The 27,500-nt window shown below is 42.3% G+C and overlaps 1 protein-coding gene across 1 annotated transcript in view; it reads right to left on the bottom strand.

Annotated features, from left to right (window-relative positions):
• The window catches only part of LOC308326055 (netrin-G1-like), a gene marked incomplete at both ends in the record, with an annotated part of 86,292 nt that overhangs the window by 27,963 nt on the left and 30,829 nt on the right, over positions 1-27,500 (bottom strand). The window contains 3 exons of the mRNA XM_080778866.1: positions 16,286-16,623; positions 17,323-17,481; positions 19,528-19,674. Coding sequence (XP_080634992.1) covers positions 16,286-16,623; positions 17,323-17,481; positions 19,528-19,674 — 644 coding nt within the window. The remainder of the gene's footprint in view (positions 1-16,285; positions 16,624-17,322; positions 17,482-19,527; positions 19,675-27,500) is intronic.

A 27,500-nucleotide genomic window follows, 5' to 3' on the forward strand; every position in this document is an offset into this window, starting at 1 on the left:
TTTTTTGCCTTGAGCGCTGCATCGATACAATTATTATTAGTAGCCTATATATATTATTATATTAATAGCATAATCAGTATATTATTTTGTGATTAAGCTTTCAAATTATTCATGTGTGTAATTGCTGATAAGCAGCCAGCGCTGCATCTGGAAATAATTGGGTGAACGTAGATTTAACATAAAAATCGTTTATCATTGATAAAAATAATGGGTTAACCAATTAAACTCCTCGTACTTCATTGACCGGGGACCTGCAGGAGTCTGTACTTCGATCCCTCCTTTTTTCCCTCCCTCTACATCAGATCTCCAGGTCGAAAATGTTGCTGAATGTTCCCCTATTATTGTATTCATGTGCTAGGGTTCGTGTAGGGTACCAGGGTTCATGTGCCACGGTTCATATAGGGTGCCAGGGTGCTAGGGTGCATGTGCCAGAGTTCGTATAGGGTGCTAGGGTGCATGTGGTTAAATCCACCATAGGGGTACTTGTCATTCCAAACATGTTTGTGCTGCTTTCAACATCCAGTCGTCTAGTGTGACATGGTAATTTAACAAGGTGATATGATGAAACCGAGCTGCAAGCACTTTATATAACTCAGCATCCTTCCCGCGCAACTGTGGAGCGACACAATTCCTGGGCGGAGCGCAATTTACACAATTCTACACAGATGTGTAAGAAGCTATATGAGACCCTTTGGTTGCATAGTTTGTAGCTTTATTGTCAAAGTGGGTGAAATAGAGCGCCGGAGTCCTGACGTCACTCGCTCATCCCCTCGATTCCCCTGGTTCACGGAAGTAATGTCTCTAATAACATGGGGTGCATCTTAATATCGTCTACTGTAAGCATAGTGGTCCAAAAATAAACAAGCTGTTTCAGCGTTATTGTCAGGGAGGTGTCTCTGTATCGTTTGCAACAGTCAGTCACTCATTATCTAATTTAACAATTCTTAAGTTGGTCACGTGCCAAAAGCGGTGGACAGAAACTGGTCGACACGACATGCCCCAACACGGGCAGAAACAAGGCCTTTTAACCAGGCTACTTACACACACTACAACTCGCTTACAATTCGCAAACCTGGCAACACTGCCCTGTGTTCATGCTGTTGTCAGAGGCCCGCCCCCGGCTCACACGTCACTACTCTCTGTCTCTCCGCTCGCAATCGGCAGCCATCTTGCTTTTTATTTATATGGGCGAGTGGCAATTTAATGCAAATAAATTAATTATAGGTCCAGCAAGCAAATCATGATGGTCTGTAGGTCACAATCACATTCCGATTTTAGGTGTTGTGTTTTGTATGACATTTTGGCCAGTAGTTTTATATCTATCTCAGCTTTTGCCTGATAGCACACATGCTAACAGTGCTGATCACAACGTCAGCAGCATTTGATGACAGGTTGCCATAGCGATAGATAGCAACGTACAGTGTGCGCAGACCTAACGTGAGCTTCTGGGACAGAAACTTGCGTTTTCATGACAGCAGCAGCTGCTGCAGCCTCTGATAGCTACTGTGCTAAAGATGCTAAAGCAACACAAAAAAACATCCACTGTCCACACGCAAACCAAAACAAACCAGGGACCAGGGTTGCCACATATCGTGGATGTGAGAGTGAAACAAGCAACCAGGTCTATACAAATGTTAATAGTCCAGTTCAAAGTAGGTAAATCAGAAATGGTCCGGAAATTAGTCTTAAAATAATCAATTATAGTGTTGACTGTCAAACTTTGTTGTCTAATGTTGTTTCAGAGCAGTGGAACTCAAACATTTCCATGTCAAGGACTACCAATAGATAAACAAGTCCAAAGTAGCTTATAATGATCAGACTTGGCAACACTGTCTCTAGGTTGAACGTTCTACTTCACAAGCTCACACATATGAAATATGTTTTTTTGAATCTTCAAACTGAGACATATTTTATGATAATACTGTTAGCACAGTCATCATACTCCAAGAGCATACAAATGGAACCAAATGGACCCTGATTTTCCCAGAGAGCAAATGGTATCAAATGGGGGTCTGTGGCCTAATGCATTTCAAACTGGGGCTTCTTGGTATTATATTCTCTGCAAATCTTATCAACTTGGGGTGAATATTTCACCACAATACTTTACTGAATATTTCACAAGAATATAACACAAGAGTCAAATGTACGGTCAAATGTAATCACAATATAGGCTACAGATGTAAATATTTATGACACAGTAAAATGTCGAAAATTAGTGCTATCCCCCCCCCACACACACACACACACACACACACACACACACACACACACACACACACGACAGGCAAGGCTGTTGTTTGCATCGTTAGCAGGCAGCAGCTACCTTGGCACTGCTCTCTGTGACTGTAGTTGTTTCACCATGTTTGCGTATTTATGAGAAATAAAAAACACTTTCTGTTATTATAATAATTTATAACCCATCCGTTACTACATGTGCAGGGCACACTACTGAGTTTAAAAACACAGCTGAAACATGAAGTGGAGTCTGTCAACTCTGTCAACGCAATTTCCTTCTTTCCATATTGCGCTGCAATGTAACTAGGATTCGCCGGCCGAAGGCCGGCGAAATTCTAGTAGGATACAGTCTGTTTCTAGCGAAAATGTAACTAATTCAGCAGCAGTAACATTAGCGTTTTCTCACAGTCAGTTGATTCTTCATTATCCATATGGGTGAAGCGGACTGGAGGATTTGTTTATTTTTCAAACACAGTTCTTATATAAGGAAAACTAAAATCCCCCTGGGGATTACAATGCGAATGAAAAGTATATGAATCCGTGGATTTGCTCCCTCTACCGATATTGACGTCGGACTTCGGTGCTCTATTCGTTTTGGTGCGTAGTTCGATCCCATCATGTATTATTTTCCAAGAAACACAAAGAAAGGGAAGAAGAAAGAGAGAGGAGGGGGATTTAAGGAGATCAAGGGATTTTGTGGCTTTTACCACAAAAAGTACAGGTAAAGGGTTTTCTTCTGTGTGGGTCTTAGATATTTACAAGCTCTTGCCACAAAATGGTACAATTAAAAGCTCTCTTATAGCTTATTTGCAAGCTATATCACTGTTGCTAAAACCTTTTCATGTCAAGGACTCCCAAAATTGTGTTTGGCCGCTGACCGTTCCAGGGAGCTCCATAGAACAAATATTTGAGTTAAAGATGTTATATTCAACATCTAATGTTCTAATATAGCAGATCTACTGTACAAGCTCATATAGCGTGGCACGAGGCACTATGAGCGTGTACATCTGCTAATTCTTAATAGCCAAAGTGCTATATAGTAGCTAAAATCTAAAATGACAGATGGTTTCCCGGTTTTAAGGGGTTAACTTTCTATGCCCGGGTTTATAGTGGTGTACGTACACTAACCCTAACCCAGGGAAATTAACCGCTGGGAAAATCCCTAATTGAAGCCATGCACCACCGCTCAGTGCATTAACTCTATAGGCTGCATGGCTCACAGGGCTTGGGTATTCAGCCCTGCCCTCTGTGCCCTCAGTCCCCATTTACTTAATACCTCACAAAGGTGAGCAACTCTCACAGCCACAACACTAGAGGAAGTATAAATAATGATCTGGTGCCACCCACATATAGAACAAATATGGGTAAATTCACTTTCCACAGCACTGCCACTCAGGTGTGGAATGCCCCGCCCCCTTCCCTCAAAACAAACAAATCACTGGCTTCCTTTAAAACCGGTCTGAAAAATCACCTATCAATGTCAGCGGGTCAAAAGGAGAGAAGATGACTGCCCAACCTCCCTATATACCCCCCTCCGAGTGATTCATTTATTTGTATTTAGATTTTTTTGTACATCCACCTGTACATAGTTATCATGTTATGTTAGATATCTCGATTATTGTCATCATTGTGTTGTGAATGAATGCATGGGACCCGAATGGAAACAAGACCGCAAGGTCTTTTCTCGGTGCTATCCTTTTGGATCAATGTGATTTGACTGTACCATGTACTGTTTTGCATTTGTTATTGTCTAATAAAATAATCAATCAATCAATCAATTAGAACCCGACCATCTCTCTCCATATCGTTTGATAAAGGCATATAAAATGACTTATAATATACACCCAATGAAAATATACACTTCACGGAGTATACCACTTGGAATTATAACAATTGGTTAAGGATTGCCTGATGACGCAAGTTAAATTACAACCTTTTGAGGGGATGCAGGAATTGACATACTTTACATACTTACATGCCACTCACACTTCGGTGAGTGGCATGCTGCAAGCTCACAACGCGCTGCGACTTATTGGAGCCTGTAGATCTTCTATTTTCTGTGCACCATTTCATTCAACAAAATATAAATGAAGCTGACCCCCCCCTCCTCCTCTCTCTCTCTCTCTCTCTCTCTTTCTCTCTCTCTCTCTCTCATTAGCAGGCAACAGTGCAGCACTGTCTCTCTCTCTGTTTTCTGGCACAACAGTGCCCCTACTGGTACTCATTATACTGGTGCTCGTTAATGAGCACATAGGTGAACACATAGGTGAACACGGACATTGCTGTTCCTTGGAGTGTTTGCACCACTCAATAAAACAATCTCATAACTTTTGATTGGGTGGGCAGGATCACATTTGGTTGGGCTCTGCCCACCCTTGCCTCCCCCTAGAACCGGCCTTAACTGTTGCTTATAAGATGCATACTCCCAGTTGTCCAGTGGACTCTCAAAGCACTGCTATCTCAAGCTCACATCCCAGGTCGAATCACCCGGAGGGTACTAGTACTACCAAGTCGAAATCCTCAAGTCAAACACCAATGCTCCTTGACATGAGCTTTCTCCACTCTGCTAGCTATACCAACATGGAACATCCTTCCTCCTCCACTCTGCTAGCTATACCAACATGGAACATCCTTCCTCCTCCACTCTGCTAGCTATACCAACATGGAACATCCTTCCTCCTCCACTCTGCTAGCTATACCAACATGGAACAGCCTTCCTCCTCCACTCTGCTAGCTATACCAACATGGAACATCCTTCCTCCTCCACTCTGCTAGCTATACCAACATGGAACAGCCTTCCTCCTCCACTCTGCTAGCTATAACAACATGGAACATCCTTCCTCCTCCACTCTGCTAGCTATAACAACATGGAACAGCCTTCCTCCTCCACTCTGCTAGCTATAACAACATGGAACAGCCTTCCTCCTGCGGTTGATGGAGACATTAAATCAAGTATTCATCCTTCAAGAAGAGGCTGAACAAACACATCCTCAGCATGTGACTGTAATCCCATAAAGCTCAAGGATATTTAATCATCCAACATTCAGTTTATTTATACCCCTGACTGAGTAGCTGCAGATCATCTTTAAATGTTATTCCAATAAAATAAAAAATAAAACATGCATATTAAGATACTTGTTAAACAAGTTATGGATTGAAGATTTTATGATTGCACAACATTCATGCGAGGATGGTCCTCTAAATGAAGGGAATTCCATTTTTCTTTTCCTTTTTGGACATGAAAAGGGGGGTCTTGAACCATTCTAACAATGGGGGCTTTTAACATTATTTTTCTTGAATAAATTGTGTGGCTTTGAGAAGGAGAAGAATGTGTTCTGCAAGAAAGCTGGAGCATTAAAAGATGTGACATTTTGAGACGATAACGTGCCGGATGCCACCGGCAAACCATGTGACTAGTTTTAAATGAGTTCTACGCTCCCAGATTGGAACCATTCGCACGCATGCACGCACGCACGCACGCACACCACCTCCATCCCACGTACAGTATGTTTTGTATTCAACACTACAGCCATTTTTCCTAAGATCCATGAGGGTCTCACACTCTTACTTATGCACCGAAAACATCCGATCTACAAGCTCAGAACGCATCGCAGCGGTGATGCATTCTAAGCTTGTAGATCGGATATTTTCAGCACATGACACGTACAAACCAATCTTAGTATAAATCCGGCGTGACATGAAACCTGGAATTGCAATAAGGATCCTTCCACTTGTTCACCTTCAGCAAACCCTCCCCAGAAATGAATTCCTGCAGTGTCAACAACAACAACAAGCCATTTGAGCGAGAACAAGGGGAATTCAGCCAACGTAACGACTTTGACAGCGCTACCCCCCCCCCCCCCCCCCCGCCCCTCATATCCATTCTTTTTGTATATTGGATGCCATTGAACTTTTTTTCTGCCCACGAGGATCACTTGTCAACAAGCGTCACCTCATTACAGTGGGCCGTGTCACCGTGAAATTGAAGAGTCCGATTAGAGGGCCTTGTTTTCGGCACCGCCACGCGGCCAATTCCCGCCATTCGTCCCGGGTGCGTAATGTAATACATCTCAAGCAAATTGTTTGCGCCTCCTCCTCCTCCTCGAAATATGAAGTAGCCCCGCCTGCCTGCCGCCAGGCTTTCCAAATTGCCAGAGAAATATTAAGGGATGGATCACAAGTTAATTCTCACACGGCTGCAATTCGTCGCTGCTGAAAATGAGATTTGAATTTGCACGTTCGCGGCCCCGGCAGCTGTACCGACCACTGCAAGCCTGTGATTTGACAGGGCCTATTATTGGGGTTACATGCATTGATGTGGTTTGTGGGCATATAGTATTGTCATGTCTAGTACTCCCCCCCCCCCCCCCTCCCTTTTCATTGAGTGCTTCTCTCATACACCGTAAGCCACAAAGACAACGGATACACGATGGGAGAACATATTAATATGGAAATTAGTGGGTGGGTAGATACCTGCGTGTGTGTGTGTGTGTGTGTGTGTGTGTGTGTGTGTGTGTGTGTGTGTGTGTGTGTGTGTGTGCGCGCGCGTACCTTTGTGCGTGTGCAAACGCCTCATGCCGAGATGTAGAGTAAAATTCAAAATAACTTTTCGGTTTAACATTGAATTCACGTCACGTTTGCATGACTTAAAACTGCACCTTTCCACAGCCTGATGAAAGGATATACATGCACACATGCAGACATGCATGCATTGATTACGGAGCATACATGCATGAACACACACACACACACACACACACACACACACACACACACACACACTGAAGCTGATGATGTATGAATGCATACATAGACACAGTCATGCAGATAAATATGTACTATAAAATTGGTGCTAAATGTATGTCAAAATGTAAAAGCATGTAGGATAACTGTAAACATAATAGAATACACTCATGCACTGCTATTAGATAATTATACATAAATCACATACATAACACTATACAGATATTCATTCAACCTACATCACAATCAAGATCTACATCAGAGTCACACAATGAACAGACATTTATTCATACATAAAATATATTGTCTCTAACCCGGACGCAGTGGTATGATCAAGTGGGACATTCATTCACACAAGAATAACACGACAGCAACAATATTCTACATAATATTATGTACAATACGTGTGTACACACAACTAAACGTCATCATTCCCATACGTAAAATAAATCCCATCCATATGCTGTAATAATGTATGTAATGTAATAGTGTACATCCATCCATACGCTGTAATGTTATGCTGTACACATCGTCATACTGTAGAAGAATAAACCCATGGAGACCCCATATCTGACACGCGACAGGTAACGCTTGATCATACAATTAACGGAGCAAAAGGACATCTTGATATTCCAATTCCATTGCTTGCTGCAGGGTCCTCGGGGGTACAATTTATGTTGATGTGCTCCTCTCTGACTCCCCATGTATTATTTACAAAGAATGCCCCCGCCCTTAATTAGCTCTAATTAAGCATCGGAGACCTGGGAACGTGATTGGCAGGGAACGTCGCCACGTGTGTGAGACATCTGGGGGTTGGGAAAGATAAGGCTCGACGGGGGCACTGGGTATAGGTAGCGATGGGTGGAGGAGGGGGGGCTTAGCAGGGGTGTATAGCAGAGAAAACACCAGGGGTCGTTTGAACCTGCACTTGAACCTGACTTTTCAACTCTGTCAATCAACGCGGCTACAGCTGTCACGGTTCACAGGGCAGATGCTTAGAGGGCTGCAGCTGTGAAAAGGCTGCGTGCACGTGGTTGGGTGTGTGTGTGTGTGTGTGTGTGTGTGTGTGATGCGGATGTAAGGGAACTGTGGGGTTGTGAGCACATATACACAACAGAAACTGTCTGTATGATGTGGTTTGCCGGGTGCAGGGCTCATGAAGTTTCACAATATGAAAGTAATAGCCAGCACTCCAAAGTCCTTCATGGTTCCCATACGCTGCCCTAATAGCCTGTATACTGCTCTTTTGACGCACACTCAAAAGAATGCTTGAAGACATCAGTGTAAACCATCCAAGACACATTCATTTCTATGATGCGTGTGCATGCGTGCGTGCTACTTTTGTGTGATGCTGTAGTAGTATGATCAAACTTGTTACTGTTCATTTGTGGAAAAAACCCCACAAAAAGTTAAAAAAATTATCACAGCCCCTTAATGGCCTGGCCTGCAGGGCCTATGCTGTCTATATAGTGTACTGCCCTGTCTGTGCGTTTCTCCCACAGATCATGTGGGCGTCGGCCCATTTGAGACTCCTCATTAGGTGCATTGGGAGCACCTGGCCAGTGCTCCTGGAACCTCTCTAAAAGCACCCTGGGCAAGACCTACGCTGAAAAGACTATCAGCAGAAGTTGCGGGATTTTAGCGGAAGTGAAATCGTCGATGCTTTACAAATCAGTTTACATTCTCCGCGAATGAAACAAGTGTTGTGATTGGTCGGGAAAATTTCGTATCCGGGGGAAATACATTTGACGGCTGTTCCCGGAGGATACAACCGCCGATAGCTTCTCTGCCTTAGGTTGTGACCAGGCTTTTCTTTTCGCAGATAAGTAAGCCTGGGACCGAGGCTACTCTGAAAGAGGGCTTGCCAGCCATTCTCTGTGTCCCTCTCCAGATGACAGCACCCTTCTGTTTGTTCCCCTTTACTGATTTGCACACTACAACACACCGTCACCACACTGACACCACTGATCTTACTGACTTCCACATCTCACACATTCTGTAAGCATTCTTTATATATTAAGTTAATATTAGTTACCTTTTGTAAATAAACTATTGTTATTTTGAACGCTGATACGGCGTCCTCCTCAATTTGTCCTGGTTATGACAATATGGAGATAAGACGTTTCTGCCGCCAGCAACAATATATATATGTGTATATACAGTATAATCACTGCATGTATATCCCTGTGTGTACTGTAAACCAGGTTAGAACCACACACACATAACAGACGTCCTTGAGATGCTGATCTACAGCACGGATGGGCAACTTTGATGATAGAGACGGCCACTATATATCACACACTCACCCCAGAGGGCCACATTGCATATTACTGTTGTAGCAAAAATAGCCAATCTACAAGCTCAAAACGAGTCGCACTGTGACACGTTTTGAGCTTGTAGATCAGCTATCTTTTTCTATTATTTTAATTGAAATCCAGATTTTTTAAATTGGAATCCTGAAAAGTGAAATTTGTAATTCATTTCAAATGCCTTTAATTATGTTGTTAACTTTATGAACTAAATTAAAATACATTAATAAAAAAGACAATAGCATTTTACTCATTAACCTTAGACCAAAGTAATTAGAGCAGGTCATGTTTGCATGTTTGGAATTGTAACAGCTGAAATAAATACAGTGTATATCAATATTCAGATATTAACCAAGTGAAGGTGGGGGGCACATGTGGCCCCCGGGCCACCAGTTGCCCATATCTGATCTACAGTACAAACAGTATGCTGTATGTGGAATGAATGCACTGCAGTGCAGACTTCAAAACTCTTTCAAGAAGTCTTTGAAGTGTGAGACTCAGTTTGAATCTAATGTGTGATATACAGGCAAATCCCTCCAGGAATTGGAGAAGTGCAGGGCTTTGCTGGGGGGCTGGAAAGAATGTATAAAAATATGTCCATCTGCAAAAAATGTATCGTTGTTGTCAGTGGTGTAAAGTAACTACAGTAAGTACATTCACTCAAGTAACTGGAGTATTTCTGATTTTCAATACTTGTACTCCACTACATCTCAGAGCCAAACATTCAAATAACATTATTTGGAAACTTTAGTTACTTTGTAGATTTTGATTATTAATTAATACAAAAGATACATTAATCTTTTCAGCTCTATATTGACAATTTGAAAATAGTATGTCTACAAGCTCACAACGCGTCACTTTGTGTTAATAATCAGTTCTTCTTGGGACCTTGATTAGCTCTTTCTTGTGTTGTGTTTGCTATGACTGTGTTCATAGGTTTTAATAAATGTTTTTTTTTTTTAACTGGTTTGAGAGATGCTACCAATCAGACACGACAACAAATCAGCGGATTCATTATTAGTGTGAGGTGCCAGTGCATGTGCAGACCAAAATGTACTTTACCATACCGCATATACATTCTTATTTTTGGCTTCCTATTCTGCAGAATCAGGTGCACATGCTATACAGTCTCCTCTTAAAACCGTCCTTTAACTGCTCAGGTATACAGTATGCATCATAATCTGCAGTGAGGGGATATAATGAAGTACGGTATGCTAATAAAAGAGCACCTCACTTAGACTATAGAGATTTCCAAAAGGTCATTATCATCGGCTCTCATCGGTAGGCTACAATGCTAGAATTCCTTCAAAGATTACATTTAATTGAACAATGGGGAGGAGGTGGTATTACTTCTTAAACTGCACAGGTCGCCATATGAGATGTTATAATGCTGTTGTTTAAAGCTTAATTTGACCTCAAGGACATAATTGCGAAAAGAGACATGGGACAAAGCAGCAGACAGCAGGAGAGAGAGAGAGAGAGAGAGAGAGAGAGAGGGGGGGGGGGTGTGGGGTGGCAGACATGTAGAAGGGGAAGGGTAGAAAAGAGACACAGAAAAAGCAGGGTAGGGGAAATAGAGTATACGGAGAGGGAAGAGAGATGAGGGAAATAGCACATTAGCACTTATGGATTAGCTGCCTTTTCCGTTCCCAGGCCCTGGTTACAACCCCTGCAGATGTGTGCTCCGAGCTGGCAGCACTGCCGAAAACGACCGACCGGCAGTGGTCATGTCTTAATTAACGAGGAGACATCTGATCAATAAAGTAAAGAAGGATGGAGGGGCAGACGTGAAAGGTGGGACAGCCCCATGCGGCTCAAGGTTTTTTTTGTTTTCCGTTGATGTGGAATAACATTATAAATCAATAACCACCGCATGCACTGTGATGGCTTTATACTATAGGGGAGCAGCGATACAGCGAGGGAATGGAAGAATATGCTTTTACTTTATCTAGACAAGACACAAGACGGTATGCGAAGGACCAGAGTCTATGAAAGTGAGAAATGCTCTATCCTATAAGAACGGTGTCCAAAACAAAATATTTGTATTCAAAATGTTTTTAACATGCAGAAGATTCACTTGGTAAAGAATGTCTCCATTTTGACAAAGTTAATTGACCTACTACTAGCAATTAAAATGATAATACTTTGTCTATTTGGCCGGAGGAAATACGACGTCGTTTAAAAAAAAGGTATAGCTACATCAAATAAAATCGAATAAAGGTCTTTAATGGTGGCATTATTGAACTGGCAACAACACCTCCCATTGGTCAACACCTGACACAGCAAATATTTAGCCGCCTTCTGACCAAAAAGAAAAAAGAAAGAAAAAAAAACGGTCCCAGACAGGATGGTCATTCTGTGATAAGGCTTTCACATTTGGAGGTGGCCAGAAGGCTGCTGAGCCTGCTGGAAAGGAAACACTAATCAGCCTCTCCCCGGGCTCCCTCCATCCCACTCCGCTTGCAAGTGAGTTACTGATCCACCTCTGGACAGAAATCGTATGTTTATTTTCTTTTCTTTCTCGCCAACAAACTTTTGGTGGAAAATTGAATTTGATGCCCGAGGGCAGGATGGAGAATTGGCAAAATTGCTTATTTTCCCTGCAAACCACCTTTTGCTGCTCTTTCTAATGAATGGCCAAATAAGATATCTGCGGGAGATGGTGAATGCTGTGCCGGGAAACCAGGCCTTGCAATTTAAAGCCCATCAATTCATGTTTACAGCGCTAGTGTAGTGTGTATATTGGGAGAGTGCGTCTGACCGAGGCATAGGAATTTTCCTCTGATGGGGCTCGAGAGGGAATACCACCTGCCGGCATCGCTAATTAGTAAATCACCTATAGTCTACTACGACATCTTGAGGTAATAGTAATAGTGCTATTGTAAAATGGCATTAAAATGTAATGAAAATAGCGGAAATAGCCAATATAAAAGACAATCTACAAGAATCGACAGGAAATCTACACAACTTGTGCTTCCGTTTCAAATGTATCTATTCTAAACTAAAGTAATAAATAAAAAAGTCAACCAAATAACAGTAGGAACAGTAGGAATACACTGAAGAGTCTATAGCAGGAGTTCTCATCCAATGTCACTATGTCACTATGACTACAGTAGGAACAGTATAGGAATACACTGAGGAGTTCTCATCCAATGTCACTATGTCACTATGACTACAGTAGGAACAGTAGGAATACACTGAGGAGTCTATAACAGGAGTTCTCATCCAATGTCACTATGTCACCTCATAGTACCATAGCATCACAAAGGCCTTAAAACAAGACTCCAGACATCCCAAAACAAACACTACTGCTTGGACACATACTGAAACAATTCTGTCAGTCAATGAGTTAATAAAGTATTAAATCAATCAATCAATCAATCAATCAATCAATCTAAATATTTTATAATAGAGCACCGAAGTCTAGAGGTAGAGGGTGCAAATCCACAGGTTCATGTACTTCTTATTTGCATTTTAATCCCCATAAGGGTATTTTAGATCGCCTCCTATAATAACTGTGTTTGAAAAATAAACAAATCATCCAGGCCGCTTCACTCATAATATGAGTGAAGCTCATAATATGAGTGAAGCGGCCTGGATGATTTGTTTATTCCATATTATGGATATGAAGAATCAACTGACTGAGAGAAAACGCTATTGTTACTGCTACTGAATTAGTTACATTTTCGCTAGAAACAGACTGTATCATAATATGAGTGACTGACTGTCGCAAACGATACAGAGACACCTCCCTGACAATAACGCAGAGACAGCTTGTTTATTTTTGGACCACAATGGTTATATGAAACGATTTTTTTGACCCCATGTTATTCTCAATAGAGAAATTACTTCCGTGAACCAGGCAGAACCAATTGGGATAAGCGAGTGACGTCAGGATTTCGGCGCTCTTGTTTCAACGGAAATTATTTTGTATGATTTTCTTATTCCTCTACTTTAGAACGGACCCCCCCCCCCCCCCCCCGGCGCTGTCAGGAGTCCTCGTCTCTTTGAAAACATGTGGACTAGAGTCTATGCATGGCCACGAGTTCAAAATCTGTCCAGTGTTGCATGCTACCCCTGTCATTCCTCCGCTTCTTGTCATTTTTCATTGTGCTGTCCAATAAAACAGAAAATACCCCGAAACGTAACCTTTCTAAAGGGAAAGAAAATGCCTTACAGCCAATTCCATCAATCCTCTGACAAGATCATTGACATAAAATGTCATTGATGAAAGCTGAAATCTCTACACTGCTCAAACATAAAAAACAAAACAAAAAATGTTGTATTGTAATGTTGTTAATTATGCCACGTAGCCTATAATTCCTTTTATATTCCATCAGTCCAGTCATCACTGTGAAACCTGGGATATGTTGGATTTGGAAGTGGCGTCTGGCTGGGGTTTGGAATGTTTACAAGTATCTCTCTGCTCCGCCAAAGTGTCCCCGATGGTTACCATTTAATCAGCTGCAAATGCTCTTAATTACAAGATTAGTCTCCCACCAATTAGCGCAGGGCGCTAATGGTTCTAATCCGCTATACTGAAGTCAACTGAATTCTAATTAGGGACTAACTGTTTTCAATTCACCTAGGGCCCATCTGATGGGTCATTACCAACCGTAGTTATTCTCACATAAACCAACCAGAGCACAGCTACATTGGTCCCATTTGGAAAACCAGCTGTGGCCGTTTTATGACTGTCATGTGGTCCATTTACATGCGCTGTGAAATTAACAATGTTTTCATTTCTTTAAAAAAAACCTCTGATCTGCAGAGGCTTGACAATGGAAATGGCGCACAGGACAAACCTGGAAAGTTGTCGTTTACTGCGACGTGGAACCAACTTTTACGTGAGTTATAATTAGTTATAACTTGAGTCGAGTGGTGGTTAAGCATACAGTATATGAATCAGTGCTTCATTCAAGGAGCCTGCTGGGAAATAATGACTTCACATACATTTTAATGTTTGCCCGCTATCTCAGAAGAACCTTTTACATAATGCAACACAAATTGCAAATGATAAAATTTTATAGACATAATTCCGATGCAGAGGAGGTTGTCATAGCCGCGGGTCTCTCATATTTCATGCTGAAAGCACGCGGCCAATAAGTCAGAAGAAAGGCATTCCATCTGAAAGTAAAGTAAAGCAGCCTTGGGGCTTTTATTTGTGTGAATTCCAATCGGAAACCTGACTTCTAGACTACTTAGTTTGGTCTAATTGAATGCCCTGTGGGTCTGTTAAACACTGTAGATGGTTTTGCAACCTTATTATTCATAATACATCTATAATTGATAATGTTTTTTAAACCCCACAAAATAAACCACTGGTATGCTGTTTTTGGGACACTGCTTTAATCTAATCTAATGCTGTGTCACACTCATACGTGTTGCTCTTCTGCCATCACACTAATGACTGATTTATTCTTGATTGCACACTGTATCTTGCACATCTAGCTACATAAATCTACAAGCTCACAATATGTCATGGTGCAATGTGTTGTGTCAATATGTCATGGTGCAATCGGCTATTTCCTGTGAGCAACAATAGGCCTACGTATAACTACCCATAATGTATTTTCTTTGCAGATTATGATTGTGGACACCCACGTTTTCCGCATGAACAGGATTCCACTAGTTAAGAAGCGACCTGCTCACTTCTCATGCATTGAAAGAAGAGTGAGCTCAGTTCAGGGCGGGGGGGGAGAGTAGTGTCCAGGATTGCAGTTTAGGAAATTGGCACCAGGTGAAAGATGGGTTACAAAATTGTGGGATAAAAAATATGGAATCCACTAATTAGTATAGCCTACTGAACAATGAACATTAATTTACAACATGACACTTTTCATAGAAATAATAAGAAACTTTTTTGTTTTGTTTTAGTTTTTTTAAAGGAAGGAAGGAGTGAACTTTTAAAGTTAGCATCAACTTGGGATTGAACTCCCCTAGGCTGGTGGTTTGTGGCACGATGATGGAAGCAGTATGCGGTGCAGGGTTATGAGATGAAAGCTTAATAATGATGAGGGTCTCTAATGAAACAGGTGAGAGAGAATATTAAAATCTTCTCCCCTGCGCCGACGAGACGACCCGGGACTGGTGCTATTTTCCATTAGTCGTCCTTGTCACGTTAGGGCCATATGCAAAGTAATAGCAATGCAGGAGGTTAGAGTTTAATCGTAGCGCACACTGTGATTTCATTTGTTCGTATTGTTTTCCGTTAAAGGGTTTTGTGACAGAATGAACCGGATAGTACTGCATGAATAGAGTCTAATGAGAATACTGTAGATCACATGTTGTTATCTGGGTCATCATTCATGACAATATCACAATCCAACAGGCGGGCAGGGTCTTTAAAATTCACTTAGGACTTTCACTCGAAGCCTGAATCCACACCCGGTGCACGCACACACACACACACACACACACACACACACACACACACACACACACACACACACACACACACACACACACACACACACACACACACACGCACACACTTATATGCACTTAGGCCTGTCACAATAATGACATAATCGTCTAATCGCAATTATTTGAGATAATCACAATTATTTTGTCATAATTGTCATAAACGTTGTGGAAAAATGTTACATACATAAAAAAGTGGAAATAGCTGATCTAAAAGCTTACAACGCGTCAGTTTGCCTTTTTTTTTTAGATAATGAATATGTCAGAAATTGCTTTGACTATTTCAGTTATCTGTCATATTATCTGCCCCATGCATTTTTTGATTACGACTCATGAGGCAAACAGAAATGTATTGGTTCCAATGTTCAACGCCAAATACACAATTAAATCGTTAATCACAATTATTTGTGTGACAATTTGTAATCGTGACAGCCCTACACTCACTGACACACACACACACACACACACACACACACACACTGACACGCTGACCCATGCTGACACACGCTGACACACACTGACACACGCCAACACACGCTGACACACACTGACACACGCTGACACACGCTGACTACCTGCCCTGGACCTTGATGTCGGAGATGGCGTAGAAGTAGCGGGACAAGTTGTTCTCGTCCACCATGGTGGCGCCCGTGGCCGGCTTCAGCAGCTTAATCCTCAGGTCGGTGATGGTGAAGAAGTCCCGCAGGTTCCTGGTGGTGTCCAGCTGTCCATACAGAGACGCCATGTTGTGCAGCCGCGGCCCGGCGAACAGCGCAAAGCGGTCCTTGATCTCGAAGCGCACCGTCTTGTCGTTCTTCCACACGTAGCCGCGCGAGTAGTCCTCGGTGCAGATGATGTCCAGCAGGGTGCGCTGCGTCAGCTCGTTCACCGTCTTGGGCTCCATGGTGAAGGCCTCCAGGCGGGGACGGGACAATGAGCATTATTAACGTTTATCGTGATATAAAACAAAAACACTCACCATAATCGTATCGCGGATCGTACTGTATGGTGATATTGTTCTCCGTCATACATTAGAAATTAGCCTTTGTTTGAAATTCGGTACCATTTACACCCTCTATGTATACCCTAAGAAAGTATATGTACATTTGGTACCCCTTGGGTTATATCTTGCCCTTACCCCATATCATCCCTAAACTTACTATTTTGAAAAACCTTAGTTCAAATGGCCGATCTACAAGCTCACAACGTGTCGATGTAGATCGGCTAGTTGAACTATTTTAAAAGGTTTTTCAAAAGTACCGCAGTAAGAAATGGCAAATAAGTTTAGGGATAAGGGGTATAACGGGTGGTGCAAGATAGGGCCCAAAGTGTCTGACTGTACTCTGTACTGTTTACATCAAGTATTCAATCAATCAATTTCACTATACACATTTGCCAGAAAATGGCAGATCTACAAGCTGACAATGCGTTGCAACCCAACACGTTGTCAGCTTAAGTAGATTGGCTATTGTTGGTGAACGTTTCCCCCAGAATAGGGGGTGTTCATAAGTCCCATTTTGATCATCGCAATAGTATCGTTAATCACGATTATTTTCACCACAATAATGGTAATAATTATGTTATTTTTCATAATGGTCCCATCCATGCCTACCTCCAGGCAGTCCGTGGCGTAGAACTGGTAGGGGGTCCATGTTCGGCCGTAGTCCAGAGACTTTTCCAGGACCATCTGTTCGGGGCGGCCCGACTCGAACGTCAGCACAATGTCATCGGTGAGCTCCACGGTCTTGTTCCAGGACAGCGTGATGTTGACCTGCAGCGAAGGGGGGTATTTACTTAAAGGAGAATTCCATGCTAGAATGCTTTCTTATCTTTCTTACCTTTCTTTGTAGTTGTTACGTCCCCACCAAAGAGGTCCAGGTGTTTTTTGGTGCAAAAACTCCTTATTGGCTATTTTCCCTACCATAAGCCCTCAATGAATTTCATTGCATTGAATAGGAATTGAATGGGGCTATGGGGTGTTATGCTAGTTCGCTTATTTCCATCGAAGGAAGTAGTAAACTGTGCCGCTTGGGATATTATTTGCATTATGAAGAGAGGATATATACAAAGAAATTATAATTTTGAGCGATGGAAATAAGCGAATTAGCACAACACCCCATAGCCCCATTCAATTCCCATTCAATTCAATGCAATTCATTTAGGGCTTATGGTAGGGGAAATAGCCAATAAGGAGCTTTTGCACAAAATAACACCTGGACCTCTTTGGTGGGGACGTAACAACTACAAAGAAAAGTAAGAAAGCCTCCTGAGTCCAACTGGGTCCTACTCTACGTCTCTTGAGTCGAACTGGGTCCTATGCTATGTCTCCTGAGTCCAACTGGGTCCTATGCTATGTCTCCTGAGTCCAACTGGGTCCTATGCTATGTCTCCTGAGTCCAACTGGGTCCTATGCTATGTCTCCTGAGTCCAACTGGGTCCTATGCTATGTCTCCTGAGTCCAACTGGGTCCTACGCTATGTCTCCTGAGTCCAACTGGGTCCTATGCTATGTCTCCTGAGTCCAACTGTGACAGTGCCAAAAGTAGAAAGTATAGTCATTATGCAGAATTTAAAATAGAAGGTCTATAAGCTCACAATGCGTCGCATCACACACACACACACACACACACACACACACTGGACTGAGCGCTGATAATGGACATACACGCATGCACACACTAAGGCTGTACCCTAGCCCTGTTTTTAGGACTCGAACTTCGGCAGGAATTTTCAAGCGAACATCCGGACCATTTGTTTCTAATTAATTAATTTCTCCGCAATTCAACACGAGATATCCGCCTTGAACATGATTAGCGCAGCGCTCAAGAGAACGCAGCACCCTCTCTTTATCAATCTATCTCGTCTCTCCCAACACACACACACACACACACACACACACACACACACACACACACACACACACACACACACACACACACACACACACACACACACACAGACACACGTCATTCCATAAAAATGAGCCATGAGTTGAATGAGCACTCAAGCAGCCCCCAAAACAAGGTAATTGTGAGTACCTGTACGACTGTCCATATTTTTTGTCAGATCAAAAATGCTTCCCAATGTCTCTGTAAGCTTGCTGGCAGCTAAGATGAAAGTGTAGCTTTCTCGTTAGCTGTCTCTCGTTCATTAATTTGTTCCACCTGTGTAGGCTACCCTCAGAAGTGCATTGAGTGAGTGAGTGAGTGTGTGTGTGTGTGTGTGTGTGTGTGTGTGTGTCACTGTGTTTGTCTCTTCTGCTGTCATGCAGGACTTTCAAATTATTGTAAACACAACATGAACATATTACTCTTATTATGCATATCACATATTTGAGTAAAATAATAATAATATATATAATATATAAAAATAAAAATAAACGAATGGTTCAAGCCCATTAATTAAGATTCGAGTGCCAACCTTAACGAGCGAACGTTCGAACCCCGAATGTTCTGGGACAGCCTTAGCACACACACGCACATAGACACAAACACCAGTTTCATGGTGTGGAGAGAGACTTTGCTTTCTTTTAAATAGCTTTTAAATTTTAGATACATTTTACTAGTACTTTTCTGGGTGTTTTATTGTATTTATTTATTGTATATTTATTACGGTTGTCGGATCGGGTGATCGGAAATCGGGGCCGATCACATCCTTTTCAATTGATCGGAATCGGATAGGGAGCCAAAAAACGAGATCGTGCCAAAAAATTAGATTGTGTGAGATCGTAATAGTATTGAATATTGGAAATACTCAGGTAAAGTACAAATACCTCAACATTCCACTTAAGTACAGCACTTTTACTTTCCACCACTGACCTGCAGTGGTTTGGGGTACTTCCTCCAGGACGTGGACTGCCAGAAGGTGGTGGGGTTGCGACCCTCAAAGTCAAACATGAGTTCTGGAGGGTGAGCCAGTTCCTCAGTGCTGGCGTCGCACTCGTTGTTGCACATGTACGGATTCTCCTGTGGAAACAAGATGCGGGGCAGACGGTGTAAAGTGCACGTTTAAAATGGCAATATCTACATTAGAATGCAATACATTACGCTAAAAATATCCACGAGCCGTTTCCTCTGGAGGAAACGACGCGATGCTTACAGCAGGCTACTCGGTGTAATTTTAAGAAGGACATTTGAACCTCTCACATGGAAAAAAAAATAGTTTATGACATGGCTTTAATGCTAAATCAATAAAGTGCTATACTGTAACTTCAGCGCTGAATCAATAAAGTGGAGAAGCAGATCTGTAACCCCATGGTCGAAGTTTGGCCGTGCACATCATACATAGTAAAATCCTGGGTGTCGATTTAACTCCGAGAGCTCTAAAAATGGACCAGAATGTTCGATTAACACTCAGGACTTTGCTGTGTATTCCTTCCAACACTATTTACCAATCCCATTTAGAGTGATACATTGCTATGCCACAAAGGGATCTATCTTTTGAATAAGTGTTTTTGAAATGAGCCCCATCTAAGGATCTATCATTATTGTGTTCTCCCAGACTCACATAAACGCTGCTTTAAATAATGAGCTTGTAGACGTTTGAAATGTCTCCACAGGGGTCTCCGGTCTGTCGTGATTCTGTGCCTCACGTTAGGTAAGGAATAGATTTATGTTCACGATGCGGCTACGGCTGTCACGATTCCAAATTTAAGTCGACGATTCATTGTCATGCAAATAATTGCGTTTTCTTTGCATTGAACATTGGAACGTTATACAATTTGTTTGCCTTTTAGGCTTCGTAATTAGAAATTTGCACATACAGTAGATATGACAAAATAGGCTAATTACAAAGAAATCACTGACACATTTAATAATTTGTAAAAAAAAAATACAAAATAGCAGAAATGGTTAATTGATCTGCTATTTCTGCCAATAACTGGCCGTGTGTGTCACTATATCTATATCTATGTCCCTATGTATGTCCGTTTGGAGTAAAACGCAGCTGCAATATCACTGGATGACCAAAAGTATCACGGTTGAGCAGCCTGAGAACCTCTCAGTTCACACGTGTGTGATTTTTTTTTTTACAAACGTTTGAAAACATTTCAACATGGAAACGATTGACGATTATGCAAAGATAATTGTGATTATACCGGTATCTCAAATGATGGCGATTTAGGGATTATGTAATAATTGGACAGGCCTAGATGTGGCCTAAGAGGCATAGTGTAGGCCCGTATACGTCGTCGCGACGGAGCATAAATCCAGCATTACAATCTGCAAGTTCAGAGCGTAACAGGAGCGTACAGCCGCTGAAGACATTGACCTCCTCATCAGCGATATAACTGCGAGTCCCGTATTCTCTTTCAGCACCACTCCTGCCTACATTGCCACCCAAATTGCCAAGTGTAATTGATATTCCTGTGTGGCGCTGCCGCTCGAGATGGCACTAGAATTCCGATGAGTGGGTTCTTATGAAACACGCAAAGGGACATGCATTTTTCATGGGCTTGCGTCTGCCCTGCGCCATCAACATCCACCCTGTGTGTGTGTGTGTGTGTGTGTGTGTGTGTGTGTGTGTGCGCGTGTGCGTGCGTGTGCGTGTGCGTGTACGCGTGCGCATGTGTGTGTTAGTTTGTGTGGTTTAGTTTGTGTGTGGCTTAGTTTGTGTACATGTTTGTGTGTAGCTTCTCTATGTGTATGTTTGTTTGTGTATGCATGAGGAAGAGAAATAGAGAGAGAGAGAGTAAATAGAACGAAGGACTGTGTGTCAGAGAGATAGAGGGAGAGAAGAAAGAGAGAGAGGGAGTGTTTGTCCATGTGTGTCAGCATATGAGTGAGAAAGATTGAGAGAGAGAGAGAGAGAGAGAGAGAGAGAGAGAGAGAGAGTGAGAGAGAGAGGCAGTGCAAGTCACACTGCAATTGACATTCAGCTCACCTCTGCACCGTGAACAATGAGACTAAGCGCTGATGAGATTCAGATCAACTGTAAGGCAGCTCGATAATCAGCAATCACACCACACTCTGCACGTGAAATTACCTAAAGGTGAAGTTGATAGCGTTTGCAATGTCGCTCCACCGTTATCTCTCTGTTGTTGTGAGCTTCTCACAATTCATCCACACCAAACCATGCACTCACACACTTTACCGATAACACTGCAGATAACACAGTAACACTGTAGCACTGCCTGCTTCCTTCATCACATGCTGTATAAGACACAAAGGGAGGAAGGATGAAAGAAAGAAAGAAAAAAAGAAAGAAAGAAAGAAAGAAAGAAAGACAGACATATAGGGCTGTCACGATTACACATTTAAGTTGACATGCAATTAATTGTCATACAAATAATTGCGTATAATTGTTGTTTTTTTGCATTGAACATTACAACGTTAGAATTTGTAATTCTTTTTGCCTTTTAGCCTTCGGAATCACAAATTGCACAGGGCAGATATGACATAATTATGACATATGGTATTGAAATCACTGACTTTGTGTTGTAAGCTTGTAGATAAACTATTTCCGCTATTTTTGAAAAATGTTTGAAAATGTATGAACATTTTTCAACAGGAAACGATTGACGATTATGCAAAAAATGATTGCGATTATCCCAAATAATTGCGATTATCTCAAATAATTGCGATTAGGCGATTATGGAATAATTGTGACAGGCCTATAGGAAGAGAAAGAGAAAGAAAGATGGACTCATAAATACAAGGAGAAAAAAAAGAAGATGACTTTGCTCTGCTGAAGGAATTCATTTGAAGGTCCATCACATGCAGTCGCACAAATACAAGCCTGACCGATAACCCAGGAATGAGAGGAATGCGAGTCAGAGATACTGTACTTTTGATACAGATCAGGCTTTGCACGGCGTACAGTCGACAGTGTGTGGCTTTTATCCCTGAGGGAGACCACGCCGTGCTATCGGGGCGGCTTCCACCAGCGACTTGTTCCTGGGCCAGAGGAGATAAGCAGGCGATAAGACAGAACATCACTGAGGGCTGTTGTTTGGCCTGAACTATGCCCCGCCATCCAATTAGGAGAGAACAGCCGGATTTAAACGTTGTCGTATATACATTGGGTGTCACTCCCTTAAGTAACTGATCTACAATCAAGCTAACTGCTATTTATTCTGCCTAGCTAGTGTGCAACTAAGTGTAAAAGTGACATTCACATTTTATACTGCTGCTGAGGCAAGGAGGGAAGAAAGAGGAGTGTGTGAGAGAGAGAGAGAGAGAGAGAGAGAGAGAGAGAGAGAGAGAGAGAGAGAGAGAGAGAGAGAGAGAGAGAGGTGAGAGAGAGAGAGATCACACTTAAAAATCCAAAGTGACGAAACCCATCCTCAAAGGCACATCAAGAGAGAGACAGAGAGAGAGAGAGAGAGAGAGAGAGAGAGAGAGAGAGCATAACGGGCCATTCACATTGGACGCTGATATGGCATCCAGTGCCATTGACATGAAGAGTGGTGCAGTGTTGTTGCACTCTGATGTCGCGAGCACAGCGGGTTAGATTCCCACTGTCAAAGTTCACCTGCAGCTGACCTTTCAACGTGCAACCAATAGTGCGAGAGGGAGAGACACACAGAATGATTTGTGCGTGTGTTACTATGTGACAAACCCCCCCCGAGTACAATCAAACGCTTACGTTATTTAAATTACAAGAAACATTCATGAAAACATCACAGTAATATGTATAGCCGGGGAGCCACAGGCCCAAAATGGAATAGAGATTAACCTGTGATGTCATGACATACTTTTTATTTGTGTTTTATCTATTCACTTAGTCATTAAGGTCCACAGAATGAGAGGTCTGCTCTGCCGGGAAACATCGCAAAAAAAGCTTATGGCCATTTTTGTATACCACACCATAGACAACCAATAATAGAAAAATCTAAATTTATGCTTTAAGTAGCAGGTGACAAGTCAAACTAGGGGGTTTTCATGATTCTGAATCCATTTCAAGCATTAGTTTCGCACAAAAAACACTCCTTGGCCTAAATTAATTGGGCCATAGGATTTGTGCTGACGGCTATGACCGTTTATGTGTTTATGTGAAGCACATAAACTGTGAGCTGTCCTGAGTTGTGCAGCAGAATAGTGGACGCCGAGCTCTGTCCATGGTTCTAAACCATACAGCCCCCTTATCCATGGAACAAATCATTGTTTGTGTCTACTGTCTACAGTGCAAACAGTCAACCCTGTATTACTGTCTACACTATACAATGTTGAAATGAGGATTGGAAAACCGACTGTCAAGTACCCGGAGGAGAGAGAGGTAGAGAGAAAGAACATGGCAAACATTTAGTGATTATTAGAAGTAGCCACGCGTGATGTAAAGGTGTAAAAGTAAGTGTCAAGTTTGAAGGCAATAATTGACAACTGTTCTGCGATGAGCTGGTACTGGACAACATACAGGCTGGCTCAGGGGCCCTCCTCAGGTTATTATGATAGAGAATACAAGGACTTATTTAATGTAGATTTGCATGATGAAACCTCCGTTTTCAATTGGGTCTACCAGGATTGTAAAAACTGTCCACCTTATCGGACAGGCAGCACTAGCTCGCTAAGTTAACCAGGATGACACTATAAACAAAGATGGACGCCAATATTTATTTTGCCGCTTTGCTCTCTACTAATCGTAGTGGTAGATTTCCACCGATTCCACGTCCTGTGTGAATGGATAGAGGGGGGGGGGGTAACTGGAAGGATGTCGGCTGCCTCGTCTGGGCCAGAGGGACAGTAAATTGCAAAGGGTGTCAACCGTTTACCCTCAGTGTGTGTCGAGCCTCATTATATTCTCCACTCGTACCTCGCCAACCTTGGAGGTATGACATTACGTAGAGAGAGAGAGAGAGAGAGAGAGAGAGAGAGAGAGAGAGCGAGAGAGAGAGAGAGAGAGAGCGAGAGAGAGAGAGAGAGAGAGAGAGAGAGAGAGAGAGAGAGACAGAGAGAGAGAGAGAGAGAGAGAGAGAGAGGCCTGTAGTCATTAAGAGTGCATTTTGTTTCATTTGATGCCGTGGATCGGTGGAGGTGGGAGGTGAGACCTCTCTCACGGATCATAATAAAGAACTCAGATTCCCATGTGTGAGGTTATACGACCGACAGAATAATACGATTAATAACAGAACTCCCACGGTGAACCCCAGAATAAATACACCACCACGTGGGGAAAAAAAATAAATAAAAAGGGAAAATAATAAAATATTTGGCTCGCCTCGTCGCACTAAAAGGAAAAAAAAAGCACCGGAGGCTGGTTGAAATGCACCGCTACATAAATTGAATCCATAATCTTTCTATTTACTGCAGGCTGCACAGTAAATAGAAGGCCTCCCTGACGCCAGCGGGGCTCCAGGTATGTGATCAGTGAGAACTGGTGGAGCCATGATGAATATAGTGGCCAGCAGGGGACACAAAGACCCCTTTCCACCATCACTAACACCGAAATGTCACGCACGCACACACGCACGCACGCACGCACGCACGCACGCACGCACACACACACACACACACACACACACACACACACACACACACACACACACACACAACACACACACACACACACACACACACACGCTAGGTGACATGTTGGTTTTTTTTGCATTGATTCTCCTCCAGCGAGAGACCATGCAGACATGCTGGGGCTGCTTTAATGCAGTCCAGATAAACACTGACTTATAGCAAAGGTCAGGACCTCGCATTGGATTCCTGCGGTGGTTATTTAACAACAAAGCACTGCCTTATGAAGATCAATAAATCCCCCTTGCTTATTTAAGACCAGGAGAGTCCTGAGCTATATGTGCCGCGGGGCGGCTATTGAAAAACAATAAGCTGTCTGAGTTTGATCCTCTACCGACAGTGTATGATGATCATGGCAATGGGAGAAGGAAATGGAGAACGAGGAGTTGGAAATGGACGTTTCCTTACGCTTTGATGTGATATCCTGAGTTTAACTTATATTGTGGTTTTACTTGTATATCTTGTATAACATCTAATCAAATCAATCAAATCAAATCAATGACTCACAATGAGTAGAAGGAAATGTGGGCGGGGGGGGGGGGGGGGGGGAATAATGAAGATAGACTAAGTGAGAGTGAGGAATCCTAAAGGATAAAATCATGGTTCTAAACCTGCCCACATGGTGTGCCATGAGGATAGTGCAAGTGGGCCCCCAAATAATTGCTAAAGTACTTATTATTATGAAAAACAGAAAAACAAAATACAAAAGAATTGTATGTAATTTATGTATGTAAGTTTGTATTGAGATAGTACTTAAAAGTAAAATAATAACATGCTATGAAAATGCATGCAGCCCACAAAATCCACAAAGCATTGATAACCACTGTTGATTTTGACATTAGTTCCGAATCTCTTCTACTAGTCCTCCCTAACATTTTAGTTTATAGTTTTTATTTAGTTTAGTTTTAGTCATCATAGCTTAGTTTCTATTTAGTTTTCGCCAGTGAAAAAAGTTAGTCAACTAAAACACTGTTGAGAACCAGTGGATAAGATGAGACACTGTTTACTAAATGAGACGCTGCAACAGAAAATATAGGCAATTATAATAAGTTAGAACATGTGTTGATTGGCTGAGAGGCATACCAATGAGACTGAGTGCCAATATCTTCTCCGATTAGAGTACTTAGACCGTATCTCTAGAAAAAGTATGACTACCTTCAATATCAATAGCTTACACCTAGCAACGGCCAACAGATGTCAGGAACAATGTAACCTTAACCAGCATCAGCTTGTTACTGGGCGAGAAGGAAGGAATTCTACTGAAATGGATTTCAACAAATTAGCTTCAATTAAATGTTCGATGGCCATGAAACTAAGAATGATCCAGGGCACGGTGGTGCAGTCGGTACTGCTGTCGCCTCACAGCTAGAAGGTCCTGGGTTTGATTCCCACTGGGGACGCTGTGGGCCCTGGCCGTGTGTTCTCTCCTCCGTGTCGTCAGTGCTCATACCCTAAGTGTGGTTTGCAAAAGGGCCTTTCTGTGTGGAGTTTGCATATGCTCTCCCTGTGTGGTATAGGTATACCCTCACAAAAAAAAACATACAGTAAGCCTGGTCTCTGTACTGTCCCTTGTGCCCCTGGCCAGCCGGGGCACCTGATGGAGGAGAAAGGAACTGGTTAATGTGTTCCTTCCATGCACTATGTCCAACCGGGGTTTCACACATGTCAGGTGAAAAGAGGGAGTGTATAGCGGCCGGCCATTTGACAATTGACACTGGGCTCCTAATGAGCAAGATGGTGCCTTGTATGGTCGCCTCCTGCATGTGTCGGGGTGTGTATGAATGGCAGAACGTGAAGCACATTGCTATTAGAAATGCAGACCTAAATGGTCTCCATTTGCAATGCACTCGACGACGCGCTGATCTATATGTGACCACATTAACGCCAATGCCAATAGCTCACGGAACAACGTGACCTTGAGTGCTGTGCGGTATTATATGAATATGATAATATTTTACCTGGAGCGCACTGTCTGTGACTGACATTAGTGCCAAAGTACCCATAATCACATTAAACCCTCAACTTTATATAGGCTATTATGGCTAAACCTCCCATACACAACACTTCAAGAGTTTTGACAAGATTCTGGAGGTTTTTCAAAAGACTAAATTAGACTAGAATGTCGTTTTTTAAAAGTCTCTCCAAAATCGTGTCAAAACTCTGTAGTGTATGTATGGGAGGCTTTAATTAATTTGTTCTTTATTTTTTGGCAAATTACTTTTATTTTTGAAGATAAAGAAAGGAATAACACCTGCACTGCTCCATGCCAAAAGAAAGACTTAATGCGTAATGTTTTGTGTAAAAGCACTTCAAATGACCTAATATGCAATACA

Source organism: Protomyctophum bolini (genome assembly GCF_963924005.1).
Source record: "Protomyctophum bolini genome assembly, chromosome: 12".
NCBI lineage: Eukaryota > Metazoa > Chordata > Actinopteri > Myctophiformes > Myctophidae > Protomyctophum > Protomyctophum bolini.